At 34.4% G+C, this 25,655-nt stretch overlaps 2 protein-coding genes across 2 annotated transcripts; one reads left to right on the top strand and one right to left on the bottom strand.

Annotated features, from left to right (window-relative positions):
- Nucleotides 1–298: 298 nt before the first annotated feature.
- LOC133191058 (mRNA turnover protein 4 homolog) lies at nucleotides 299–16,339 on the top strand. The gene is made up of 8 exons (XM_061326735.1): nucleotides 299–401; nucleotides 2,257–2,315; nucleotides 3,159–3,262; nucleotides 6,091–6,240; nucleotides 7,206–7,357; nucleotides 10,358–10,434; nucleotides 11,772–11,898; nucleotides 16,218–16,339. The coding sequence occupies exons 1-8, from the start codon at nucleotides 374–376 to the stop codon at nucleotides 16,283–16,285; spliced, it is 765 nt and encodes a 254-aa protein (XP_061182719.1). The 5' UTR covers nucleotides 299–373; the 3' UTR covers nucleotides 16,286–16,339.
- Nucleotides 16,340–16,937: 598 nt separating this feature from the next.
- LOC133191059 (14-3-3 protein gamma-like) lies at nucleotides 16,938–23,530 on the bottom strand. The gene is made up of 5 exons (XM_061326736.1): nucleotides 23,186–23,530; nucleotides 21,625–21,760; nucleotides 19,591–19,754; nucleotides 18,705–18,800; nucleotides 16,938–18,460 (listed from the first exon to the last, which is right to left on the bottom strand). The coding sequence occupies exons 1-5, from the start codon at nucleotides 23,483–23,485 to the stop codon at nucleotides 18,401–18,403; spliced, it is 756 nt and encodes a 251-aa protein (XP_061182720.1). The 5' UTR covers nucleotides 23,486–23,530; the 3' UTR covers nucleotides 16,938–18,400.
- Nucleotides 23,531–25,655: the final 2,125 nt, after the last annotated feature.

The raw sequence follows: 25,655 nt of genomic DNA, 5'->3' as shown, positions 1-25,655 counted from the left end.
TTTATGTATAAACAATATGATGATTCTTATAATGTGTCGTGCCTTTGCCAATTATTGCAATTGTGTTTGCGTCAATAAATATTTGTATTTGTATTTGATATATTCTATAAAGGATGGATACGCTTTGCAACAATGCTTTCCTAAGGATATCTGCTAGAAAATTCTTTCTTCTTGTTTAAAATATTATACGCCTAACTTAAAAATCATTTATTGAGCACGGGGCTTAATCATCTATGGTGTAATAGAAGGAGAAACCGGCAAACAATAGAAAAATCAGTCCCACAATGCTATTAGTTTCCGGTTAGTGGGGAGAAAACAGAAGCACGTGTGACAGCAGACAGAGCAGGTGCCTGTGTACTAATTTGAAGTCAAAATGCCAAAATCCAAACGAGATAAGAAGGGTATGTTGTGGTAAATATACATAAGTTGATTATTTTTATCTGATACTGATAATATCAACATGTTTCTTATATCCTTCTCGATTAGGAATTTACATCAGCTGTTTATTTAATGTTTAAAAATGAATTTTATCAGGTCCAATACTATCAGTACATTTAGCTACGTAGCTTGAATTACCTACCATAGCTTTCTTTAGCTACTTCAGGTAGCTTTATTTAGCTATTTCAATGTAACTTTTCACAATTTAGCTTTTTATCACTGTTTATTTAAAATAGACCAAAAAAACAACAACAAATATATGACTACTAATATTTATACTAGGAATATTTGAAAAAGCAATCCAAAGCAAAAATAGTTAAAACATTGCTGCATTTGAACACTTTTAAGCAAAAGATGTATTTCTGTTGTTTAAGTAACTGTCCGCCACTGTGTGTGCGGTGAGGCATGGATAAGTATGATTATTTCACATTGTGCTGAATAATTACCAATCAATTATCAAGCTAACCTGAACTGATCTTCTTTGTTATTTCATTCAAGAAGTAACTGTTTGGTCACAAATTAACTGCTGTATATAGCCCCAAAACTTTTAGAACTTTGATTGCAATATTGCGCAGAAAAATATATTTCAAGAGTGTTTCTTTCATGAATTGTTTTCAGATGAGATTGAAGTTGAAAATTATTACTGCATCAAAGTGCGATTTGTGCACATCCTGAGAAAAATGCTAATTTAAGAAATAAGTATGACTTAGTAGCTAAATAAACTACTTCAGGTTGGTATATAGAGCTATGTAGGTAATTCAAGCTATGTAGCTAAATCTAGTGATCATACCAGACCTGTATAATATGTATATCTTTCAAATTGATGCTATGGATGGATCTCACTGACTGTATGAATTTAAATAATTATGGTTATTGTCTATTAATTTAAACCACCAACTGGAATTTGAACATAAACCACAGATCGATATGTACAATTCAGTTTACCCGCATATTCGCTATCCAAGTGTCTTATTTGTATCCCCTCATCTCCTGGGATAAGAGTGTATGCAAATTGAATACTTAGCTAGTGGAGATGTTTTACCTGGTTAACAAAACTATTGTATTAAATACAAAAATGTTACAAGATTGCAGGTACTTAGTAATAATTCATGAATATTTCTTGGTGGAATTGACTTTCGAACAATCTGTATGTGCTAGAGAAAACTCCATATTTTGTTAAATAATAGGAGTTTGCATATCAGCTCATATTAATAAAAGTTGAAAAGAATTGGACACAGACTGTGCCCTCGAAGATAGATACATGAATTTAGACTATAATAACAGGGATTTTCCACTGTAGGGCTGAATTTATGCCCCATTCCCAAATACAATACCCCTTTCTTTTTCCCCCCAAAACTGAACCGTGTGTTCAAAATTGAAATGTACAAAAGCTATAAAAACCTCAAAAGGATCAGAATACCAGTAAACCAAGCATGGTCAGGATTGATAATCAATGGAATGACTAAAAGGTTCTGGTGATGAGGTACAGTTGTTAATTAATTGAAAATTCAGAATATTAAATAAAAGATCAAAATATTATTTTATAATTAGTGTATATTTCTTGAAAATCATCATTTGATATCATTTTTCAATTAGTGAATAAATGTTGGTAAATTTCCAATTTGAAGGGTCCAGGCCCCATTCCCAAAATGGAGTGGAAAATCCCTGTATAAATGTTTTAGCTTTTACAATATAGATATAATTTACCAGTTAAGAGTCAGGAATGCCTATGGCTAAAAGTTCAACATCTTAAATTTGCAGATAAAAACTGTTATTTAATTTTAAAGGAAGTTGACCTACATTTATCTGTTGTTTCAGTTTCTTTAACACAGACAAAGAGAAAAGGACTCGAGTTTAAACAGAAGATAATTGAGGATGTAAGTATACTTCTTTTTGAGAATGTGCCTTCTGGTACAAAAAATGATCTTTTTAACTCACTTCCAATTCGTCTGCCATGTTTGATAATTGGAGCTCTTCCCAGGGTTTATAGTACATCTGAAGAGAAGATTAGAGTTATCTGCTCTTGTTTATTTTGCTTCTCTACTATAGTATTCAGTTCTTGTTTGACTTTGTGTCTCACATTTTGTTTGTTGTTGTGTTTTATTACCTAAAGTAGTAAAGAACAATGACATCGTAATGTGCACTGGCCATAATGTTGCGGGTACTAAGTATATATAAGAAAATGAATTTAAACTTTTTCTGTATAATAGATATAACTCCGTTTTTATTAGCTCCTTTGCATAGAAACGCCTATACTTAGCCTTAACTCACTTGCCAAAAGCCAGTAATTTTATTTCCCAAGTGCTTTTCACAAAATTTACATAACAATTATTTCCTCACTATAAATGTATTTAAGAATCTACAGTACACAAAAGAAATGTAAAATTTTACAGACCTTGCACTTAGCACATTTGTGGAAAATTCCTTAGCTTTCTGATATGTTTGGTAAATTGTTTGGTTTAATTAATTGAATTTATATGCTTGTGGTAACATTATTGAAAATAAATTTTTATGCGTTTACTTAATATTTAATTTTTATTCTAGTTTCAGTACATAATTGTGAAGTATATCCATAACTCAGTATCAATGTATTGTAGATCCAGACATGCTGTGATAACTCATTATCAATGTATTGTAGATCCAGACATGCTGTGATAACTCATTATCAATGTACTGTAGATCCAGACATGCTGTGATAACTCATTATCAATGTATTGTAGATCCAGACATGCTGCGATAAATATAAGAATATATTCCTCTTCTCTGTACACAACATGAGGAACACTCACCTTAAGGAGGTTCGTCAGAGCTGGATAGGAAGTCGGTTAGTTATGTATAATTATGTAATTTAAATCAATTTACCTCTCTCTGTAAGAAACTCATGCTCAACTTAAAGATGTAATGGTTTGGGTCATGGATATCAGCCTGGGCACCTCAGTGGTTACAGGGTTGTGGATAACCACTGGCCCACTTGCAAATGCGAGTAAAATTTGCTTTAGATATTAAAAATCTGGTCACCCACATGGCAAACGATTTTATTCCGGAACATAATCACATTTCAGTTTTATATTTTATTTTTTGAATTTTCAGTTTTTAAGAAAAGGCTCCACTAACCTACTAGGTTATTTGTATTGTATATTACAAGCATATTATTCAGACTTATACGTGACTGAGATCAAAACAGTCAAATCTCTGTTGATACAAGTCTTAGAGCAAATGTTTGAGATTGTTCTAACAGAAATATTGTAACAATCGACTATGGTTGTTACACACACCATCCAGACTAATTATTCATAGATAGAATTTTGTCAAATGCTTACAATAAAAGATTGGAATCAAACTTCATCACAGGTTGTATGTAATTTATTATTTAATATGCTCCCTTGTTAAACCATAGACGATTCAGTTGTGTAAGTTAAACACTACACAATATAATGAATATATTAACGGATCAAAGTTTTTAGAAAAGAGAAAACGTGACAAAAATTCATATACTGCGAACATATCAATACATGTGCTACAAATAAAATAATCAATTAGAAAAATTTAGGATTTTTGTTATTTTTAATTATCATATAATGTGGGCCCTTGGATCACATTGTGGGCCCGTAAAATTTGAAAAGTTAGGAGCTCACATAGCCCCTAAGGTTTCAAAAGTTAACCACAACCCTGGGTTAGAGCACCAAACTAGTGATGCAGGGGTCACAGGTTTGATTCCTGGTCCAGCCATTCATTTTCTTCTTTCCTGTTACATGATTTGGTGCAGTTGACCACCCCTGGATTTGCAGGTAAAAGTTCCTGCCAGGGGCAAATAAGAACTTTGGTAGTTTCTTGGAGGAAAAGACAATTTTAGGAGGGACGAGTGTAATGCTTTGGGCCATGGATATTGGCCTGCATAGCTGAGTGGTAAAGAATCTGAATAGTGATGCAGGAATCCCAGGTTCAATTCCCAGTCTAACCATCCATTTTGTCCTGTCCTGTCACAAAGACATTATAAGAGCTGGATAGGAAGTTGCTTAGATAATTAGATTTGACAATTTATTGTGAGTCTTACTCTCCATTCACAAGTAATACCCACCTTAAAGATATTCATCAGAACTGGATAGAAAATCTGTTAGTTAGAACCTCCAAGACTTTGCAGGTACGCTATAGTAATTGATCTGTCTGTCTGTCCGTCTATCAGTAAGTCAGTTGATACAAGTGAAGTCTCAAGTAATAGAAACAACCAAGATGAGACTGATAAGCAATTTTTGGGGCATTTTTTTTTTGTGTGGTTTCTAATATTCTTACCCTATCTTAGTAAAAATAAATCCTAATAGCAATTTTTTCCCACATTTTTTTTTGATTGCACAGATGTTCTAAACATTGAAGTTTGAAAACATGTCTTTTGATGGTACTTTTCTTTTACATTTCCAAGTAACCATAAGCCCTATCTGGACCAAAGTTGCATGGATGATGCATCATGGGATGCACACTACACTCCAGACTTGCTTGGGATGCTGTATCTGACCTACTTTTCAAAGCAGGTCCATTTCAAAGTAAAATAAACCCTACCTGGACTAAAATTGCATGGATTATACAACTAGGGATGTATACTACCAGACTTGCTTCTGATGCTGGATCTGACCTACATTTTGGATGAGGTCCATTCTCAAATAACAATAAGCTCTATCTGGACCAAAGTTGCATGGATAATGCATCTAGGGATAAACACCACCAGACATACCTCAGTTGCAGCTTCTGACTTACCTTGATTATCTGACATATTTTCACAGTGATTGAAACGGTGAAAATTTTTGGAACATTCCTGAGAAACTATAAAATCTATCCAGACCAAACGTGCATGGTTGTTGCATGTAGATATGCAAACTACTAGAACATTCAACTGATGAGAGACATTGCCTTCACTTATAGATAACATTCCTCGAGATGAGCTTTGTAATCTTTGATTACCCATGTTTTTGTTTACACAGATTTTTAAACATAAAAGTTTGAAAATGTGTCTTCAATGGTACTTTTCTTTTACAACAACTTTCATTTGTCAGGAAAGTATGATGTATGGTCACTCCATCCACAGGACAGTATACAGGGCTTGACATTAACTTTTTTCCTACTTGTCCATTCGGACAAGTGACCAAGACATTTACTTGTCCGAACTTCAACTTCACTTGTCCGAAAAAATTTCAATAAAGATCTAACACTGTCAACTTGAAAACTAAAATGAATTCCATTACATGTGCTTGCTGATTCATGACACAATTTTTTCTCCCTAATGTGATCACATAAGATGATTACTACAAATGCATAGTCAGTGATTTTGACACCTATTTCATTAATAGTAATTCTTTTTAAAGGAGTATTGAATGGATTTTTACAAAGATTTTACAAAAAAATTGCAGACAAAATTTGATAAAAGTTCAAGACCTTTTTTTCCTCCCAGGCTTTTGTGAATTCCAACCAGTAGAGCTAAAATCTCACCCAAGGCTTCTAGTACATACAGTGTACACACATGTATTTTGATATTAACTTAAATGTGATGTATGTACATATGTTTTAAGTAATCACTAGTTCTTAATCAAAATAACTAGGACTTGCTTATGCAAATTCACAGACACATTTCTGCCATACAGATACATATATTTATTTTTACAGTTTTTACTTTGGAAAGAACAAAGTGATGTCTTTGGCGCTAGGAAGGACTCAGGAGGATGAATATAAAGACAATCTTCACAAACTCAGTTCTCAGTTACGGGGACAGACAGGGCTTCTGTTCACCAACAAATCAAAGAAAGAGGTTCTCAGGTATCACTAATATACTGTGTACACCAAGTCAGTGGTGGTGGTGGTGGTGGTGGTGGGGGGGGGTTAACTTCATAGTAAACCTTTGTAATCAGGAGGGAGGAGGGTGGTTGCTCACTTGGTAAGTGACCTTTGTAATCTGTAAGGAGAAAGGGGGGGGGGGGCTAACTTAATAAACAAATCTGTTTGTAATTTTCGTTTTATCTTCAAAAATCTGATTTGCTCCTGGATATCTGGCTAGCAAACTGTTTGCATGATAATAGTGAACACTTAATCCTCTACTAATAATTAATAATAATGATTGCGAATTGCATCACCTTTAATTCAGGGTTAAGAATCTAGGGCAGGCTAAGTTAAGTCATTATTCAAAAGTACTTTATACCTTTGAAAATCATATTATGGACATCTAGAAGACAAAACTCTTTACCAAATTTGTGAAATTCATCAACCCTGATCCCAGAACCACGAATGGGGCTTAAATGGTCATATATTAAAAATACATTACATCTTGGAAAACCTTCTTTACTTATGGACATAGCATGCAAACTGTTTGCATGATTATAGTAAAGAGTTTTGTCCCCAGGCTTGGGCCAAAGGGACACTGTTTGAAAATGAAATCATTTTTAACCCTGAGAATCTAGGAGACAAACTCAATATGCAAAATAATTGTGTACAGGACTCTACTACCAATAGTAAAATTCAAAAGGTCAAAGACCAAGGTCAGAAATTTATATATTGCCTATAAAGTTTTCAGGTGATAACTTTAGTTCTCTGTAAGCTTTTGCAATGAAACTTAAGGTCATTTCTTTAACCTAAAAAAGACCCCTTTTAACTTAAGGCCAAAAGCTTAAAGGTCAATCAAATGACATTACTCAATTCATTCACATCTCACTGATCTCAGTAGACATTTTGGAATAAATAACAGTGTTACAAATATTTACATCAGAAATTGTATTTTCATTTTGCAGTTTCTTTGATGAGTACAGAGTGCCAGATTACGCAAGATCAGGAAATCTGTGTCAACAAACCGTGATGTTAGATGAGGGACCTATCCCAGAATTCTCTCATTCCATGGAACCTCAACTGCGACAGCTAGGACTACCCACCTGTCTACAAAAAGGTGAAAACAAATCTTATACATATACAGTTATAAAGAACTCGGTTATGAGTAATCCCTGTCAAATAATGACCTTGCGTAGAGAATAGTGATCCAAACTCCCCAAAATAAATAACAGAAAATCTTTTCTACATTTTAACTTTACATTTTAATTAACAAAATAATATTATACAACAAAATAAACTGGTTTGGTGTGTGGTCGTCTGTGTCCCTAGAATGTCTACTACGTCTATGGTTTTGTTCCACACGGTGTTTAGGCTACACTACAATCTCTTGCCGCTAATGAGGCTCAGACACCCCTCTCCAGTGCCGAGAAAGGTTTACACTTCCCCCTCTCCAGTGCCGAGGAGGTTACACGTCCATATTGCGTTCAAGACTATGAGATGTGACTGGTACCGGCCGCCATCTCTACACTACTATACAGGAATGAGACCTGTTAAATATCATACACAGAATAATATAGACATTCAACTTACTCCGTGAGTATGTGCAACGCAATAAATGCTTTACTATACAATAGTTATTACAGAACGTAGAACCGACAAATAAAGACACAAACAATCCACCGTACAATTAAGACTCAAACATTTTTGAGTAACTATAAATAACAGAACTTAAAAATATCAAATGGAATAGCTTAAAGTTGCATATTTTAGAAATTCCGTATCTGGGTGTTTTAAGATATTTACAACTTTATAAAATATTAAAAACAAACACAAATAAGTAGGGATGTCAATTTTGTCAGTAATTCATATTCGAATATTCAATGAAAGTATTCGAATATATTCGAATATTCGATAAAATGAATAAAATCTGTTTTATCTTAAATATGCATCATCCTACTCTCATGAAAGGTTTAGCGTAGGTATACTTATATTGAAAGTAAAATTGTATGAAGACTTTTGTAGGTGTACAATAAGAAATTCCATTTGATATTTGTCAATGTTTGAAATAAATAAGTGATTTAAATGTAGAAAAGTATAATTTTAACAAATGAAACGTGTATTTATAGTAGCTCCAACTGAGGAACCAGTCGTCTTACAAAAGGCAAGATAGTCGTAACGGTATACTGTTCAGATTTCAATACGTGTAATGAATTACAATTATTTGCCTGATAAGAGATATGATTATAATCTTTGATACAATGTAAACAAATATTTTCATAGACAATTTTCCTAGGTAATTAACTAATATCCCGATAATGAATATAAAGTTCAGGATTATCTACAACCCGAGATAATCAAGTAATTTGCACATTTATGCTGAAATTAAGCCCTTTACAATATTAATTACAGATTATTTCTATCGGACATTCATTCATGATCAATTAATCTTAATTTGATAAGTATACTCTTCACGCCTTTTAGACATTCTTAGATTTCATTTGTTGTCCTGGATTCTAGATCCGATCGTATCTAACTAATAAAAACTATGAAAGTACGTTTTGTATTATACATAAAGCATTATTGTACAATTCTTTAACACCTTACTCAAAACAAAATACATGTTATTTAGTAGATTTATAAGCTAAGAAAGTAGTGAAAGAAACCAGGCGATCGAAATTGATCGCTAGTAAATTAAACAGGGATAATTCCAGCACTGTTCTAATCAAAATTTATTAATCACAGTACTTCTTTTTATGAAATCTGAAAAACACCGAATATTCGAATCTTAAATTCATATTCGAATATCAACTCATCGAATGAATATTCGAATGTTCGAATATTCGTTGCCATCCCTACAAATAAGGCTTACCTCAGAGAAGCAGGACCATACAACTAAATTCTAAACAAGTAAAACCCTCAGTGGTCTTCCATGTGTATAAGATAAATCAAACAGATCTTGAGAAGTTTTGAAAATGTCCTTCTCCCAGGACTGCCGTGTCCAAACTGAAGCACGGGCTTACAAATATTTTAAAGGTCCGGTGATTTGAGGTATAAAACAGGGTAACATAAACCCGGTGAAAAATGGAGGCTCTCCACAGGTAAATATAAATTGCTTGCGTGTTCGATTAGGAACATGTAGATTTTAATGTGACAATCCCCCAGGTGACTGCACTTTGTTATACCTTTAAAAATTGTTTCTTATACAAATGTATATTTTAAAAAGTCTTAACATTTCCAATGTTTTCTTGAGCGGTCCAAACAAAAATCGATGGTAGACCACCGAGTGAGGTATTGGACCTGTCAATGAGATATTGGACCACTTACGTCACACTGTGGGCGGGATCAGCTATACCTTATTTGCATTCGTTGGTGTTCGATAGTTATGGAATTGACCAAGTTTGATCTACAATATGGGTAAATGAAATTTAAATCATGGATGCCAGATATGTCCCAAAAAAGTAAAAGGTGTAACAAAACATTTATTGACTGGGTTTTGGGGCAAAGTTCATTTTGCCAATCCCTCAAACCAAACTGTTTGCTTTTGGCCTAAACTCAGGCAAACAATTTGGTTCTTAAGTCCCTCAAAATGCATGTTGCCTTGAACCCAATCTTCCTTATAAGGGATCTTGATTATAAGGAAGTAAAATTTCAAGTCCATGTGTCTTCCTTATAAGTGAGTTTTACTGTACTGTTGTTACAGTACTAGGGTTTCTGATTATTTAGTAATTATAAGTAAACAATATCAAGATTATCAGTTTGACCTCAGTACTCACACACTCTGTACTATATTGTCCCAGGATCATGGTTGGTAACATCCTTTTCAGTCTTATTCTAGTAGTGATCATATTTTAAAACTTTTACACTGCTTCTTGTTTGCATTTTCATAAAATAATAAATAATTTAAACTAATACAGATCATTTATAATGCTAAAGTCTGCTTAATTATGATTGGTCTAATCATTTAAAGTTAGCACTAAATTTTGAGTTTGCTAATTTAAGTGGGCTACATGTCACTCCTATAATGTTGTCTGTCATTGACATGTACCATGATTTATTGTAAGCATGTACAATGAGCAGTTGTAGAATTTTCTTCATTAATTTCTTGGATTACTTACAGGTGTGGTAACCTTACTGAAACCTCACACAGTGTGTGAAAAAGGGACTGTGCTGACACCGGAACAGGCCAGAATTCTGGTAAGCAGTTCTGTTATCTGTCAATTTAATGTCTGCTTTTTAGCTCACTGAGCTGAAAGCTCAAGTGAGCTTTTCTGATTACCTGTTGTCCGGTGTCTGCCCAACCATCTGTCTGCCTCTCTGTCCATCTGTCTGTAAACTTTTCACATTTTCAACTTCTCAAGAACCACTGGACCAATTTTAATCAAACTTGGTACAAAGCATTTCTGGGTGAAGGGGATTCTAAATTTTAAAAATGAAGGGCCAAGCCCCTCTCCAGGGGGAGATAATCAAGAAAAGGCAAATATAGGGTGGGGTCATTAAAAAATCTTCTCAAAAACAACTGGAACAGAAAGGATGAAATTTATGTGGAAGCTTCCTAAGGTAGTTTAGATTCTAAATTGTTCAAATCATGGCCCTTGGTGTTAGGATGGGGCAACAATAAGGGGTCAAAGTTTTACATTGAAATAAATAAGAAAAATCTTTAAAAAATCTTCTCAAGAACCCTTGGACCAGGAAAGATTAATCGTATGTGGAAGCTTCCTGAGGTAGTTTAGATTCTAAATTGATGAAATCATGACCCCTGGGAGTCAGGTTGGGCCACAATAGGGATTATGTAGGGAAAAATCTTGAAAACTCCTCAAGAGCAAATCCATGATGAATCATATTAATTTGGAAGCATCCTCTGGTAGTGTAGATCCAATTTTGTTCCAATCACAGTCCTGGTGTATAGGATGTGGCCACAAAAGGCAATCAAAAATACAGAGAATACATGTATTATGGGGAAAAAATCTGATGCAGAACAGCAGGTCCAAAGTGACTCAAGTGAGCATTGTGGCCCTTGGGCCTTTTGTATTAGTGGCCATGGAAGGAATTTTGTTTAAACAAGGGTAAAAAAGTGAAATTTTAACAAAGTTATTATTATTACCAGTAAGCCCTCCAGAATTGTTTATTCAAATAAGATATAAAATATTACTGTATAGAGGGAATTTTTAGCATGTGCTAACTTTGGCTTATTTTAGCAGTTTGGTAGTAGCCCGCTAAAATTTTATTCTCTAAATTTGCACCCTTGCCTATTTGTAATAAACAAAAGAAAAATAACTTTGATCAATCTGTTGTTAAATGTTATATGGTTTTGGTTTTCATTCAAACTCTTGCGTAAATCGGTATTCAAACTTATATTAAACGTACTGAAAACTCGTACAGAAGATGAAATTCCTTTCTTTGCAATGTGTTGCAACTCCAAGTCCACCAAAAATAGTTCCACCAAAATTACTGGCATACTTCTGAGCAAACAAAATTTTACACCTGCTAAAGAAACCTTTATATGGCACTGTACTTTTTTTATTTAATCATAGAAACTCTTTGGACACAAGATGGCAGAATTTTATGTAACAATTGAGGGTATGTGGTCATCCAATGGAAAGTGGGAGGTGATATCGGACAGGCCTGAACCCATTATACCCCCCAAAGTCACAGTTAAAGGTGAGATATGTATTACTCCCAGGGACAGGTGCATCAGTGGTGAGATTGTGTATTACATGTACTCCCAGTAACTGGTACATCAATGGTGAGATTGTGTATTACATGTACTCCCAGTAACTGGTACATCAATGGTAAGATTGTGTATTACATGTACTCCCAGTAACTGGTACATCAATGGTGAGATTGTGTATTACATGTACTCCCAGTAACTGGTACATCAATGGTAAGATTGTGTATTACATGTACTCCCAGTAACTGGTACATCAATGGTGAGACTGTGTATAACATGTACTCCCAGTAACTGGTACATCAATGGTAAGATTGTGTATTACATGTACTCCCAGTAACTGGTACATCAATGGTAAGATTGTGTATTACATGTACTCTCAGTAACTGGTACATCAATGGTAAGATTGTGTATTACATGTACTCCCAGTAACTGGTACATCAATGGTAAGATTGTGAATTACATGTACTCCCAGTAACTGGTACATCAGTGGTGAGATTGTGTATTACATGTACTCCCAGTAACTGGTACATCAATGGTAAGATTGTGTATTACATATACTCCCAGTAACTGGTACATCAATGGTAAGATTGTGTATTACATGTACTCCCAGTAACTGGTACATCAATGGTAAGATTGTGTATTACATGTACTCCAAGTAACTGGTACATCAATGGTGAGATTGTGTATTACATGTACTCCCAGTAACTGGTACATCAATGGTGAGATTGTGTATTACATGTACTCCCATGAACTTGTGCATCAATGGTGAGATTGTGTATTACATGTACTCCCATGAACTGGTGATTGTCTTGGATTTCTGATATACTATGCAGCATAAACAATTTTTAGCTCACCTGAGCTGAAAGCTCAAGTGAGCTTTTCTGATCACCCGTTGTCCGTCGTCCGTCCGTCTGTCTGTCCGTCCGTCTGTAAACTTTTCACATTTTCAACTTCTTCTCAAGAATTACTGGGCCAATTTTAACCAAATTTGGTACAAAGCATCCTTGAGTGAAGGGGAGTTTAAATTGTTAAAATAAAGGGCCAAACCCCCTTACAAGGGGGGATAATCAAGAAAAGACAAAAATAGGGTGGGATCATTAAAAAATCTTCTTCTCAAGAACCACTGGGCCAGAAAAGCTGAAACTTATGTGAAAGCATCCTGGGGTAGTGAAGATTCTAAATTGTAAAAATCATGACCCCCGAGGGAAGGGCGGGGCCACAATAGGGAATCCAAGTTTTACATTCAATTATATAGAAAAAAATCTTTAAAAATCTTCTTCTCAAGAACCATTAGGCCAGAAAAGCTGAAACTTATGTTGAAGCATCCTGGGGTAGTGTAAATTTTAAATTGTTAAAATCATGACCCCCGGGGAAAGGGCGGGGCCACAATAGGGAATCCAAGTTTTACATTGAAATAGATAGAAAAAATCTTTAAAAATCTTCTTCTCAAGAACCACTTAGCCAGACAAACTGAAACTTATGTGGAAGCATGCTGGGGTAGTGTAAATTCTAAATTGTATAAATCATGACCCCCGGGGGAAGGGCGGGGCCACAATAGGGAATCCAAGTTTTACATTGAAATATATAGAAAAAAATCTTTAAAAATCTTCTTCTCAAGAACCATAAGGCCAGAAAAGCTGAAACTTATGTTGAAGCATCCTGGGGTAGTGTAGATTTTAAATTGTTAAAATCCTGACCCCCGGGGAAAGGGCTGGGCCACAATAGGGAATCCAAGTTTTACATTGAAATAGATAGAAAAAATCTTTAAAAATCTTCTTCTCAAGAACCACTTAGCCAGACAAACTTAAACTTATGTGGAAGCATGCTGGGGTAGTGTAAATTCTAAATTGTAAAAATCATGACCCCCGGGGGAAGGGCGGGGCCACAATAGGGAATCCAAGTTTTACATTGAAATATATAGAAAAAAATCTTTAAAAATCTTCTTCTCAAAAACCATAAGGCCAGAAAAGCTGAAACTTATGTGGAAGCATCCTTGGGTAGTGTAGATTCTAAATTGTTAAAATCATGACCCCTGGGGGCAGGGCGCGGCCACAATAGGAAATCCAATTTTTATATTGAAATATGTAGAAAAAAAATCTTCTTCTCAAGAACCACTTGGTCAGAAAAGCTAAGACTTTTGTAGAAGCATCCTGGGGCAGCGTAAATTCTAAAGAATTTAAATCTTGACCCCTGGGTGTAGGGCGGGGCCACAATACAGAATCCAAGTTTTACATTGAAATATATAGGAAAAATCTTCAAAAATTTTCTCCTCAAGAACCTCTTGGCTAGTAAAGCTGAAACTTAAATGGAAACATCCTAGGGTAGTGTAGATTTTAAATTGTTAAAATCATAATCCCCATGGGTAGGGCGGGGCCACAATAGGTATTTTCAGGTGAGCGTTGTGGCCCATGGGCCTCTTGTTAGTAATACACATGTGCATGACAGGGAGTTTTTTTCTCTCCATCTCATTGATTAGCTGATTGATATCAATTAATCAGCCAATCCAATGCATTGTAATTGATATCAATTAATCAGCCAATCCAATGCATTGTAATTGATATCAATAATTCTGCCAATCCAATGCATTCTAATTGATATCAATAATTCAGCCAATCCAATGCATTCTAAATCACATTTTTACTGAAGAAAATCTGCATGTTGTCATTAAAATGCTGCTGCTGAATTTGATGCTCTCATCTTGTGGAGGAAGGTTAAGTCATGAATCACTTGGGTTACCTATTGCTATCTGTTTTTATCCTTTGTATATATGCTGCCCATTGTGCTTTGTTGGTTTAAGAGATGAATTTATTTTTTGAGAATTCATGAGGATATGAACTACGACACTTCACGCCGGCATATTTCATGAAGCGCGTTAGTGCTTCATGATAAATATGCAAGCGTGAAGTGTTGTAGTTCATGAACCTCATGAATTCTCAAAATTTAAATTCATATCTTATATTTACATTATTTTTCTGATGACTTGTCACATACTTTTGACATTCAACGATCATTTTTGAGAAAAAAAAAGTTTGCACTATTTTTTTTACTTTAATCACATTGGAAATATTCTTATTCATCCCAAGTAGCACTCTCTACCATCGGCTCATACATTCACCTCTGTTGTTGGCTCGCGTATATAACAGTGGTAAGCACGAGAAATAGTGAGTTTGTTTTAATTCATTATAATTAAATGTCTGAGCTAATGATAGTCCTTAAGGACCCTCTATACACTGATGAAAAATGTTTTTTGGACTTTGAGAAAATTATATAGCATAAAGAAGGATATTTTGAAATTAACTAACTCATTTTTAATATAGGGAGCCTGCCTTTTTTATTCAGGAAAAATCTTCAAAGACAATGAAGTAATAGAAAAGAAAAATTGCCTTCGCTTACTCAAATGGATAAAATACATGCAAATAAAGTTTTCAAATACTATATCTTGGTCTAATATAATGCTTAGAATACTTGGATTCATATTAAATTATGTGATACATTTCCGATTACAATTTATTCTACTTATATGTCAAATGGTGGGTCAGTCTAATTACACAAAAGTACCCTGAAAATAGGGTGCAGTGTAGAGAGGGTCCTTAAAGATAGATATTTACTAAATAAAAATAAAACTATTAGTTTAATTTGAAATAATCCTTGAAATGTTATGTTTTATACGTTATGTCAAAAATCTTGACACGAGCCCATTGAAGAGGTGTCTGAGAGAGGGACAAACGACAAATCTGCATAGGAGATTGCCCAAGTAGTTCATGAGAACGTGAACTTTTTCTAATTTGCAAAAAATCTTAAGGAAAAATATTTCTAAATGTAAATATAAACTTTTAAACACATTCAGCTTCTTCTCAGGAACTGTTGAACCAAATTTGGTTTATAGCATATATGACCAAAGGGGAACATAATTTTTGAATTTCATGGTCTTTGCCTTCGTGAGTCAGAGGCCATGGGATGGGAAAATGTAGCTCCAAAAATCTTTACTTTTGGATGAAAATATTAACCAACAAGGCCTATATTAAAATTTAGAAATTCATGGCCCCTGGATTCAACTTAGTATTATATTTTATATATGTAAATCTTCTTAAGTGATGGAAATCTTCATGTAGGTAGCAAACATGATTTTTATGAACACTCCACAAAATTGGAATTTTTTTGTTTCACTATTTTATAGACGACTGAAAGAAAATTCTAGCAAATACCATATGTATATGTCTTACTAATCATGTCGGTGTCAAAAGCTCTACAGAGCTTACGTTATTTGTTTGAAAATCCGACTTTAAATTAAATTTTCTGATTCTGACAGCTAAACCAAGGGAAGACAATGAGGAAGATGATATGGAGGAAGAGGAAGATGATGAAGAAGGAACGTGACATCAGAAAGAACTGTGTACCTATGTTAATGTAAATAAAAAATATTGTTTTTAATTTCTTTTTTCATTTTAATCAGAAAATAATTGTACAAATACATGTAGTACAGTTTTCTACTTTAAGGAACCAATACAATTTTTGTCTGATTTCAATAAATTGACTGACAAGTACATGTAGATTCAAGAAAAATGCATAATTCCTGTAAACGGTTTTTAATGTGACAAAAACTGCAGCGGTTGTTACTAAAAATAGAATTTTTTTTACGAAATTGTTTCAAAATGCTACTTCTCATAATCTTAGTTCTCATGAAATGTAAGGATAATGCAGAAATAAAAACTCAGAAATACTTTGAAACAATAACGCAGGTGAGTTAAGGCTAGGTTTAGGCATTTCTATGCAAATAAACTAATTAAAATGCCTGAGGACTCTATCTATTATACAGAGAAAGTTCAAACTTATTGTCTTGTACATACTTTGTACACACGACATGAGATAGCCAGTACACATTATGACGTCATATTATGACGTCATTGTTCTTTACTACACAAGATTATAATATACTTAGAATGCATAAGAAAATAAATCAAAACTTTCTCTGAATAATAAATATACCTCTTATGCGTTTTTATTAGCTCATTTGCATAGAGACGCCTATACCTAGCCTTAACTCACATGCGAAATTGTAATAAGAACAAACACGGACCTCTGGAAAATAAATAGAGGTTGAATCAGATGCCTTGAAGAATTAATATTCCCGATTGACAGTTTGCATGGGCCGTGTGCCCCTTGTCGTGATCAAGTAAATGGAGAAATCTGTAGACAATTTAGTATGAAAATAATATCTAAACAACTTGGGCCATCATTAATTTTTTTTATTTGATGTACACTGATCCATATTTGTCACAAACAAAAAAAATGATAAAATTTAAAATAAAATGATCAGGTATAGGGGTGATTTTGAGAGGTGACTGGAATACATCAAAAAAATTAATTTTTATTGTTTGCCCTGAATGAAAGGTCAAAATTCAACCTATTGACAGTTTGTATTTGTAAACATGGTCCTTGTATGGACCATAGAATTTTTTGAAACATTTACTTTCAGCAAGAGCGTTGACAGCCCTGTATCATCAACTTATTTGTTAGTAGCCTGTCTTGTTTTAAAAACTTCTTTGTGGGTAGAACATACTTTTGTGTATTTAGTCTATTGAAAGAAATAAGCCCCATATCTAGAGAAATTATTTTCTAGTGTTGATATCTGTTATAATTTTAAAAAGGGGGGGCCCTCATTGCAAAATAAAGGAAATATTCCACAAATTCGTAGTTTTACGAAACCCATTTGATGTACAGCACATCTAGAACATGTACCACAGTACACAGGCACTGATTCAGCTGGGGCACTCCCAGCACGTGTCCCCTCTTAAAGAACAACAATACAGTGTTCAATGTCATACATCACAGTAAGGGTAATAGTTCAGTCATTTATGCATAGAATAAGGTTCTCTAATTACTGATTCTCAGGAACTTATGGGGGCTTTACCACCAGGCCCCCACAGGACACTGTTGTCAACCCACTAGGACTTTGGCGGTCCTAGAATCCACAACATGTGATAACACCCCCTCCAAGGCAAAATCCTAGATCCGCACCTGGTATGTCTGGCTTCTTCTTTATGGCAGGTATTATTTTGGTGAGGAGTAAGGAGTTTGGTTGAACATTTATTGGACATTGTATTATATCTTTGTAAGGATTATTAGGAAGGTTTGGATTCCAGTATAGGTAGAGCAATCAAACTCATTTCCAAATGCTGGAACTTCAATTTAAATCTAAACATGATTTTGAAGACATTGATCCTTTGCACATAAACAGATTGAATTAAAACCAAGTTCCGCTATTAAAAATGTAGTTGTAATAATGAGCCCTTAAAACATGGACTATGTTGTTATAAACTTTGTTAAGTGGAACCATAACATTTTGTTCATATAATCTTATTCCTTTTGTCACTTGCAGTCCACTGAAAAACCAAATGATAGATAGCTGACATTTCTGACAGTGTTTCAATGTCTTTCATATTTATCCCATCTTTAGCATAGTCCTTGGCAGAATTCATAGCAGAAAAATGATCAGGTTTTCTCCCCTTCTCCATCATTGTCACCGACTTGATTGGCATCTGATGTCCACAACTGTTATAATATAGAAACACACAAAATTAGAAACCATGCATGAAATTATTCATCTTTGAACAATGAAAAAGATTTTGTTAAATCAAGAAAAATCAAAGTTATATCCCTTTAAATTTCAGTAAATGAAAGGAAAATTGATATCTTCTTTCTGTCTTAAAAGGACAAAAATTATATTATGCTAATTTGACAAGAAAACTTCTTGAATATAGAAAATATTCATGAAACATAACTATTAATTTTTTACCAACAATTTATCTCGTAATAACTGCATTATCAGTGTACTGTCTTTGTAAGATTCCTCACTGAGTGTGTCCAACTCTGCGATTGCATCATCAAATGCCTGGAGAAAAAGTCAGTTATTCAAAAACATACTTGAAAAGAAGAAGTCACATGCAGAAGATTTTCGAAGAATTAATGCATTTCCAATAAATGATCAATGGAGTCCAACTGTAACACCAGAACCCCTGATCCAGGGGACATGAATTTCACAATTTTGGCTTCAGAGGCACCCTTGCTCATCATAACCATGCACTTAGTACGTATGCTAAGTACCCAGGGTCAGAGAAGATTTTAACAGAACTAATGAATTTCAAAATTTTGGAAGAGGTTCCTAGACCTCTTCATTTCAAAGATCTTAGTCCTTATAGTGGCAAAATATCAAAGTTTAAACAAAATATCATTTCAGGTCAATTCAGAAGTGATCTGTCACCATTCCTTTTGCCCTTTAAGTTTGGTGGTAATCTACCCAGAGGTTCTTGTGAAAAAGATTTTTTTAGCAATCATTAATTTTGATTTTATTACCTTATTTATATCACCTTGTTTAAGGTCCCCATTTTCAATATGCGAGAAAGCCCTTGGGTCATGGTTACTCCGAGATAAATTTGACAAGAATTGGCAAAGGGGTTCTTTAGCTATAGCCAACATTCTAAAGAGTTGACACACAACTCCCAAATGGCCACAGCATTAGGTTTTGACCTTTGACTTAGAAGAGCTAATAATGTCCTGAATACTGGACAGGTGAAATTGATGAGGCTGATAGGGGCATAATTGTACATAAACATTTCTTGTTTTACATATATCATATTGCTATAATAAGTTGAGATACAGCTGAATGGACATTTTATTCTCACCTTTTTGGCTAGTTTACAGGCCTCGTCTGGCTTATTCAAAATTTCATAATGGAAAACAGAATTACTCAATGCTAATCCTAGTCGAATAGGATCAGTGGGGGCCATGGATTCATTGATAATTTTGTAGGCCTCCTTGTAAGCATCTTCTGACTTTTTAGTCACAGCTGAAATGATAAAAGAATTCATTAACAATTTAATCACTCAATCATGCCTGATTAACATACTGTATATCCAGTTTTTTTACGCATGTTGTAAATTTTGTGAAGAAAGGGTAGATTAATTTGTAAAGTTTTTATTTTGCATGTTATTTTTTGTGAGTGAGAGTGTGAGCTTCCACTCACAGTAAACTAGAAGGTTATTTTTTATGGCACACAATTACCGACATTATTTCTGCGTGTTTTATTTTTTGTGAATTAAAAATGATCGCAAAAAACTACGAAAAATAAATCATTGAAAAAAAAAAAACCAGATATAAGGTATTCTAATCAGGTGTCCTTTATGACATTTTTGTGTAGCACGTACTCAACTATATGACAAAAAAAGGGTTTATTCTGAGAAGTGGAGAGGTATGGACTATCTCCAGTAGGAGGTAGAATAAAAATGACAAGAGGCCCATGAGCCACAATGCTCACCTCAGTAACTATAGTCCTCTTCTTCATAAGATTTTTAAAAAGATTTTTATTTTCTCATGAAAAATTGTGTCCCATATTATGACCAACCCTAACTCTTAAGTTCTTTAAATCCACAAAACATGGGAATGCTTCAATATCAACATGACTAACATGGTCTAACAGCTATTGAGAAGATTCTTTTCCTGTATACATGCACATCTATACAATATGATCTGGATTTTAGTCAACTCTAACCAAGGGTTCATTAATCTGAAGGAAAAAAAACTGAATCCATACAACTTGGGAATGTTTACAAATTAATGGTCTATTGAGGTTCTTGAAATGATTAGAAAAAAAATCCCCCCCCCCCCCCCCCCGGGGACTTTTCATTTTTTCTGTTCCAGTGGTTCTTGAGAGGGAGAATTTTAAAGACTACTCTTATATATTACAATGTGAAAGTTTGATTCCCTATTGTGGCCCCATCCTATCCCTGAGAGCCATGATTTAATTAGTTTAGAAATCATCGTTCTTTTGAAATTTTATTTTATGTCCCCACCCTATTTTGCCTTTTCTTGATTATCTCCCCTTAGATGGAGGTTTAGCTATTCAATTAAACAATTTAAAATTCCTCTGACCTATGGATACTTTGTACCAACTTTGGTTGAAATTGGCCAATAGTTCTTGAGAAGAAGTTGAAAATCTGAAAAGTTTACAGACAGACAGACAGATAGCTGCATGCTGGACAAAAGGTGATCAGACTTTTAGCTCAGGTAAGCTAAAAAGTAAATATGCACCATGATACACAAGTCAAAATATCAATATATCACAATACATTAAAAATTAGGTGTATACATTATTTTGAATCAAGCCAAATTTTCTTTCAGTTTTATTTTTTCTTTTGTATAGCTTAAATTGTTTCCATAGAATTCTTTATAAATCCTTTAAAAAATGCAACATTTAAGCAAGAGATATCAGATTATAGTTTATGTTCAAAAAGTTATGAAGAGTTATGCAGTGGTGCTATAATTAGAGGTGAAACGATTCATCAATGAACTTCTTAAGTATGCAATTCAGAGTCATGCAATTTTATAAGATTTTTTAATTTTGATATTCAATTTTCAGAAACATAATATAGTATATTCTAATCACAACTTAAATTGACAAGGAAATTTTCCAAATCTTGAATTTCCATAAAAGTAGATTACCCAAACACAAAATTCTTTGTTCTTTTATACCTACAATTCTATGAAGAGATACTCTGTAAAGGTCTGACTAGGTCTTGAAAGCTTTTTAACTCCAGGACAGTGGTTAATGAGAATGTACTTTGGGTGTATCGTTTCAGCCCTAAGTAATATTAGGGAGTCTCCCCCTAGAGAGAAAAGTTAGTGGTGTCTGATCATCACACAATGTGCTCCTCCCTTACCCTGGTACTGCTCCCCATCAGACACCTCCCCCAGATAGCGGTAATAGTCGCCCTTCATTTTCAGGTAAAACACCCTACTCTCAATGTCATTATTCTTCTCGCTATCATCATTTTTTATTATAGTATCTAACAATTGCTGAAAGAAAACGGAAGAATATTATGAATAGTCTAGTTACTACAGTAACACACACACTTATAACGAAGTGCCAGGTACAGGTGATTTTGCTTTGTTATAAATGTAATTCGTTATATCCATATAGCTTAACAGTATGTTTAAACCCACGGGCAATGAAAATCAATTCGCTATAAGTGTCAATTCATTACAAGTGTGTTCGCTATTAGCGTGTTTTACTGTACATCATTTTGCCACAGGTGTGTTGAATTGTCTTTTGCTTGACTAAAATAGAATTTGAACCTGGGCCCCCTGAATCTCCAGTCAGGTGCTCTACCAACTGAGTTATCTGGCCAACTGAGTTATCTGAACCTGTCTGACTGCCACATTTCTCCCTCATTAAAGGTCTTTGGCACTTGAAGACACCACCCCAGGCTCCTACCCTGGCAGGTCTTTCACCTGTCACTTCCAGGGCATGGCAATGACACATAACAGGAGGGGAGAAAAATGCGATGGACCAGACCGGGATTGGAACCCGGGGCCCCTGAATCTCCAGTCAGGTGCTCTACTAACTGAGCTATCTGGCCACTGGCAAGCAAATCCGTCTGACAGCCACATTCCTCCTCCAGGTTGGAATCCCGATCTAGTCATAACATTTTTCTCCTCTCCTGTTAAATATATATAAATTATATATATTGAGAAAAGAATCAAATTTTTAAATCAGATGTGGTGCACAGCAAAAGACAACTCATGGACACCTGTTGACATGCCTCATTTCTTACCATTCTTTTCATCTTTGGTGGAGAACTTCTGCCAAATAACAACTTACAGTAATCTCCCTTCCTTTTTAAATAGAAAACTAAGCTATATATCTCTAATGTCAGTGTTCTCATATTGTTTGCATTTAGCATCTTTATATTTCTGAATTGTTAATTTTCCTCATCTATCAAATATTTCTCAAGTATACGTAATTCTAAAAATTGTTTTGATTAAATTACATTTTAATGTGATTCACTGATTTATAAATGAATGAATATACTTGTGTTAATTTTTATCTGAAGCTCTGAAACAGATTTATTGCCTTTGGTCAACTTAATATAATTTTTGGGAAAATAATGTTGAATGTTTATGTCAATCAATTTTGGTTAAGCTCATTATAGTCAAACACTAAATATTGTTAAATAAGATCCCAATGACAATTTTAAGTGCATATTTTGTGAGAGCAAGACATGCCTAATTTATTCTCTGGTAACAGGTGTTTAGCCCTATTTATGAATCATCTTTATTATGCATCACATTCTTGCAACCCTTTCATACAAAGCTGCCATTTACCCTTTACCATAACAGTGTCAGGGAGGACAAGCATTGCAAATGTCATTTAAAAGCAATATATCTTCATAAATGAAACATATGCATACAATGATATTTGAACTCACGTTTTTAACTTACCAGAACATCATTGCAAATGTTTTTAAGTTCTTCTGTAATTTTACTTCTGTAAGCTGAGGCTATAACTAGATTCTTTTCGGTTGAGTCTGTTTTCGATTCTATACTGGATATAACTCTCCAAGAAGATCGAAGCGCACCAACAACATTCTTGCACGCAACTGACAGCAGGTTTCGTTCCTCATTGGTGAGCGGTTTGTAGTTTTCCACCAATTTTTTCATAGCGTCTGCCATATCATCATACCTTTCAGCTTGTTCGGCCAACTTTGCCTTGTAAGCAAGCTCCTCTCTTGAGAGGCTCATGTTGCTTACATCAGCTGTTGATCAGTTGATACTAACCATGCTACATGTAACGGTAGAATTAAATCCGGTTCTTAACAAAGAACTCAAGCTATACTTGTTACATTAAAAAAAATCTATAATATAGTCGATAGTCATGTTATTCATCATACTTTATTTATAAAGTATAAAAATGTTATTTTATAACAGGAAAAACAAAACTCAAAAGTCAAAACAAAACTAGATGGTGAAATATTTTATGTCATCTCGATCCCGATTGAATATCTTTCTTCATTTGTCATTGGTTGGTACCGATTGTGGGGGAAGGGGGGGGGGGGCTTCCCAAAAAAAAAATCTGACTGACAAGCAAAAAAACCTCATTAACTGTCCAAATCCTAGAATTTGCCAGTGCTGGACCTTACAGCAATAAAAAGTAGGGCCAGCCAGCATCTACATGTAAAGGAAAATTTACCGTATAGCAATTAAAATACTACACCCAGAAAAGCGCCCCCACGCCCCCCCCCTCCCCGCGGGCCTGTGGGTCTACAATAGAGAAACTCTTTATTCACGAAAATTATGATAAAGCTAAGTCTTGAGAGGTTAGTGTTTAATTGTTTTTTAGCAAAAAGTTGCGATTTTCTTTTTATCTTGTGTTCGTGTGATATAATGAATCAGAGGCACTTATTTCATATACACGGCGCCCCTTCTTTTATCTTCCTCTTTTTTCATATACAAGCCAACCCTTTCTTTTTCTACCTAACTCGATTTCACCCCACTTCAAACTTTTTATATTTTATTAATTAAGATTCAATCATTTACCTAGACTTTAACAAGACAGACTTTTTTCTTTTCTAATAAAATCGTTCCAGACGTTCTTTGTCGAGCCTCTTTACTGTAAACAACTCATTTATTCCTCGAAAATTGTCTCAATGCAGTACTTCATCCTAGGCTTACAGTGTAGGATAAAACCAGAGACTTCAGAATGAAAAGCTCGCAAGTCTCAATTTGTGATCTATACAGTTCACATATTCGGTTTTCGCGTAAGATTTTTTTATGGCGTCCATTTTCTATATATAGCTTAAGTCATGTGATGAACATGCCCGTAGTAACGATTTCAGAACAGAAGGGGGCGGCTTCCAAAATAAACTAACATGCCAAAAACAAACAAACAAACTATTGTCCAAAAATAGGGGGAGGGGGGGGGGCTATTTCCCAAAATAATCTGACAAGCAAAAATCAGGAATTTGCAAGTTCTCGCCCCTATAGCAACAAACATATAGGGGGCCAACCAGTATTTAAATGAAAATTTACTATAGCATAATACTATACTCAGAATAAAAGTGAAAAACGTGGGGGGAGGGGGTTGGTTGGAAGCGTCCACCCTTCCCTCGCGTTCAACGGGCCTGATGAAAGTCTTGTCTTCTGAGTTGATGATTTGCCTTTTATAAATGCAAGGAATAGGTTTTACAAAATAATTTTGCGATCAAAATTAATAATGTTCTTAATAACATACCTCTAGATGCCAGCCTACTATACTGAACTTAAGGTTGTTGTTCTTGGACCATCAATATTCCACCCAAGTTAATCTAAAATAGTACATAGTCTGTGAAACGCATGACATGGGGGTCATGTAAATTTATGGAAACTGGCAAAAATAAATGAATTAATTATTTTTATATAGTAGAAAATCAGTAGAGGTATATAATACAAGAGGCCAAAGGCCCTAACGGTCACCTGAGTATAAAACAACACCGAAAAGAACCCGAAGAAGTATAAAATGAAACAAAATAAACTGATAGATTAAGCTATGTTGCCCAAAAGCAAAAGAAATATCAGGATAACCAGGGAACAGCAAAATGATTAGTCTAGTACTCCATAACAAATCTTAAAGTAGATCTATTATAATTTACTTGTCTGTACTTGCCCCATTTGTCACTATCACCATGCAGACTAAACGAAACAATAGTGTTTGAGCACTAATAGTAAACCCATCTCATTCTCTCTCACACTGGTCTCTCATGGTCTTTGAAGAACATTTAAAGTACCAAAATAAGGCATTTTTGTGTCATATTATTTATCCACTATTTACAAGTCTATCCGACCATAAAAGTACTTTTTGTATTTTATTTTACAAAAATTCTTGTATAAATTTCTTATTCAATTGACCTACATGTATCAATTACATTATTTACTG

The sequence above is a fragment of the Saccostrea echinata genome, unplaced genomic scaffold (genome assembly GCF_033153115.1).
Source record: "Saccostrea echinata isolate AGI-Se365-2 ecotype Australia unplaced genomic scaffold, CSIRO_AGI_Sech_v1 ptg000023l, whole genome shotgun sequence".
NCBI classification, from domain to species: Eukaryota; Metazoa; Mollusca; class Bivalvia; order Ostreida; family Ostreidae; genus Saccostrea; species Saccostrea echinata.
Note: the sequence above shows the minus strand (reverse complement) of the source record. Positions and strands in the feature narration are given on the sequence as shown.

Bases quoted from the DNA above. Each gene is read 5' to 3' on its own strand.
- LOC133191059 (XM_061326736.1), bottom strand. From the start codon at position 23,485: ATGAGCCTCTCAAGAGAGGAGCTTGCTTACAAGGCAAAGTTGGCCGAA. The intron at 21,761-23,185 runs GTAAGTTAAAAA...GTTTTCTTTCAG, and splicing joins ACATTTGCAATGATGTTCTG to CAATTGTTAGATACTATAAT. The intron at 18,801-19,590 runs GTGAGAATAAAA...CTTTTTCTCCAG, and splicing joins CCTGTAAACTAGCCAAAAAG to GCATTTGATGATGCAATCGC.
- LOC133191058 (XM_061326735.1), top strand. From the start codon at position 374: ATGCCAAAATCCAAACGAGATAAGAAGG. The intron at 2,316-3,158 runs GTAAGTATACTT...AATGTATTGTAG, and splicing joins AACAGAAGATAATTGAGGAT to ATCCAGACATGCTGCGATAA. The intron at 11,899-16,217 runs GTGAGATATGTA...TGATTCTGACAG, and splicing joins CCCCAAAGTCACAGTTAAAG to CTAAACCAAGGGAAGACAAT.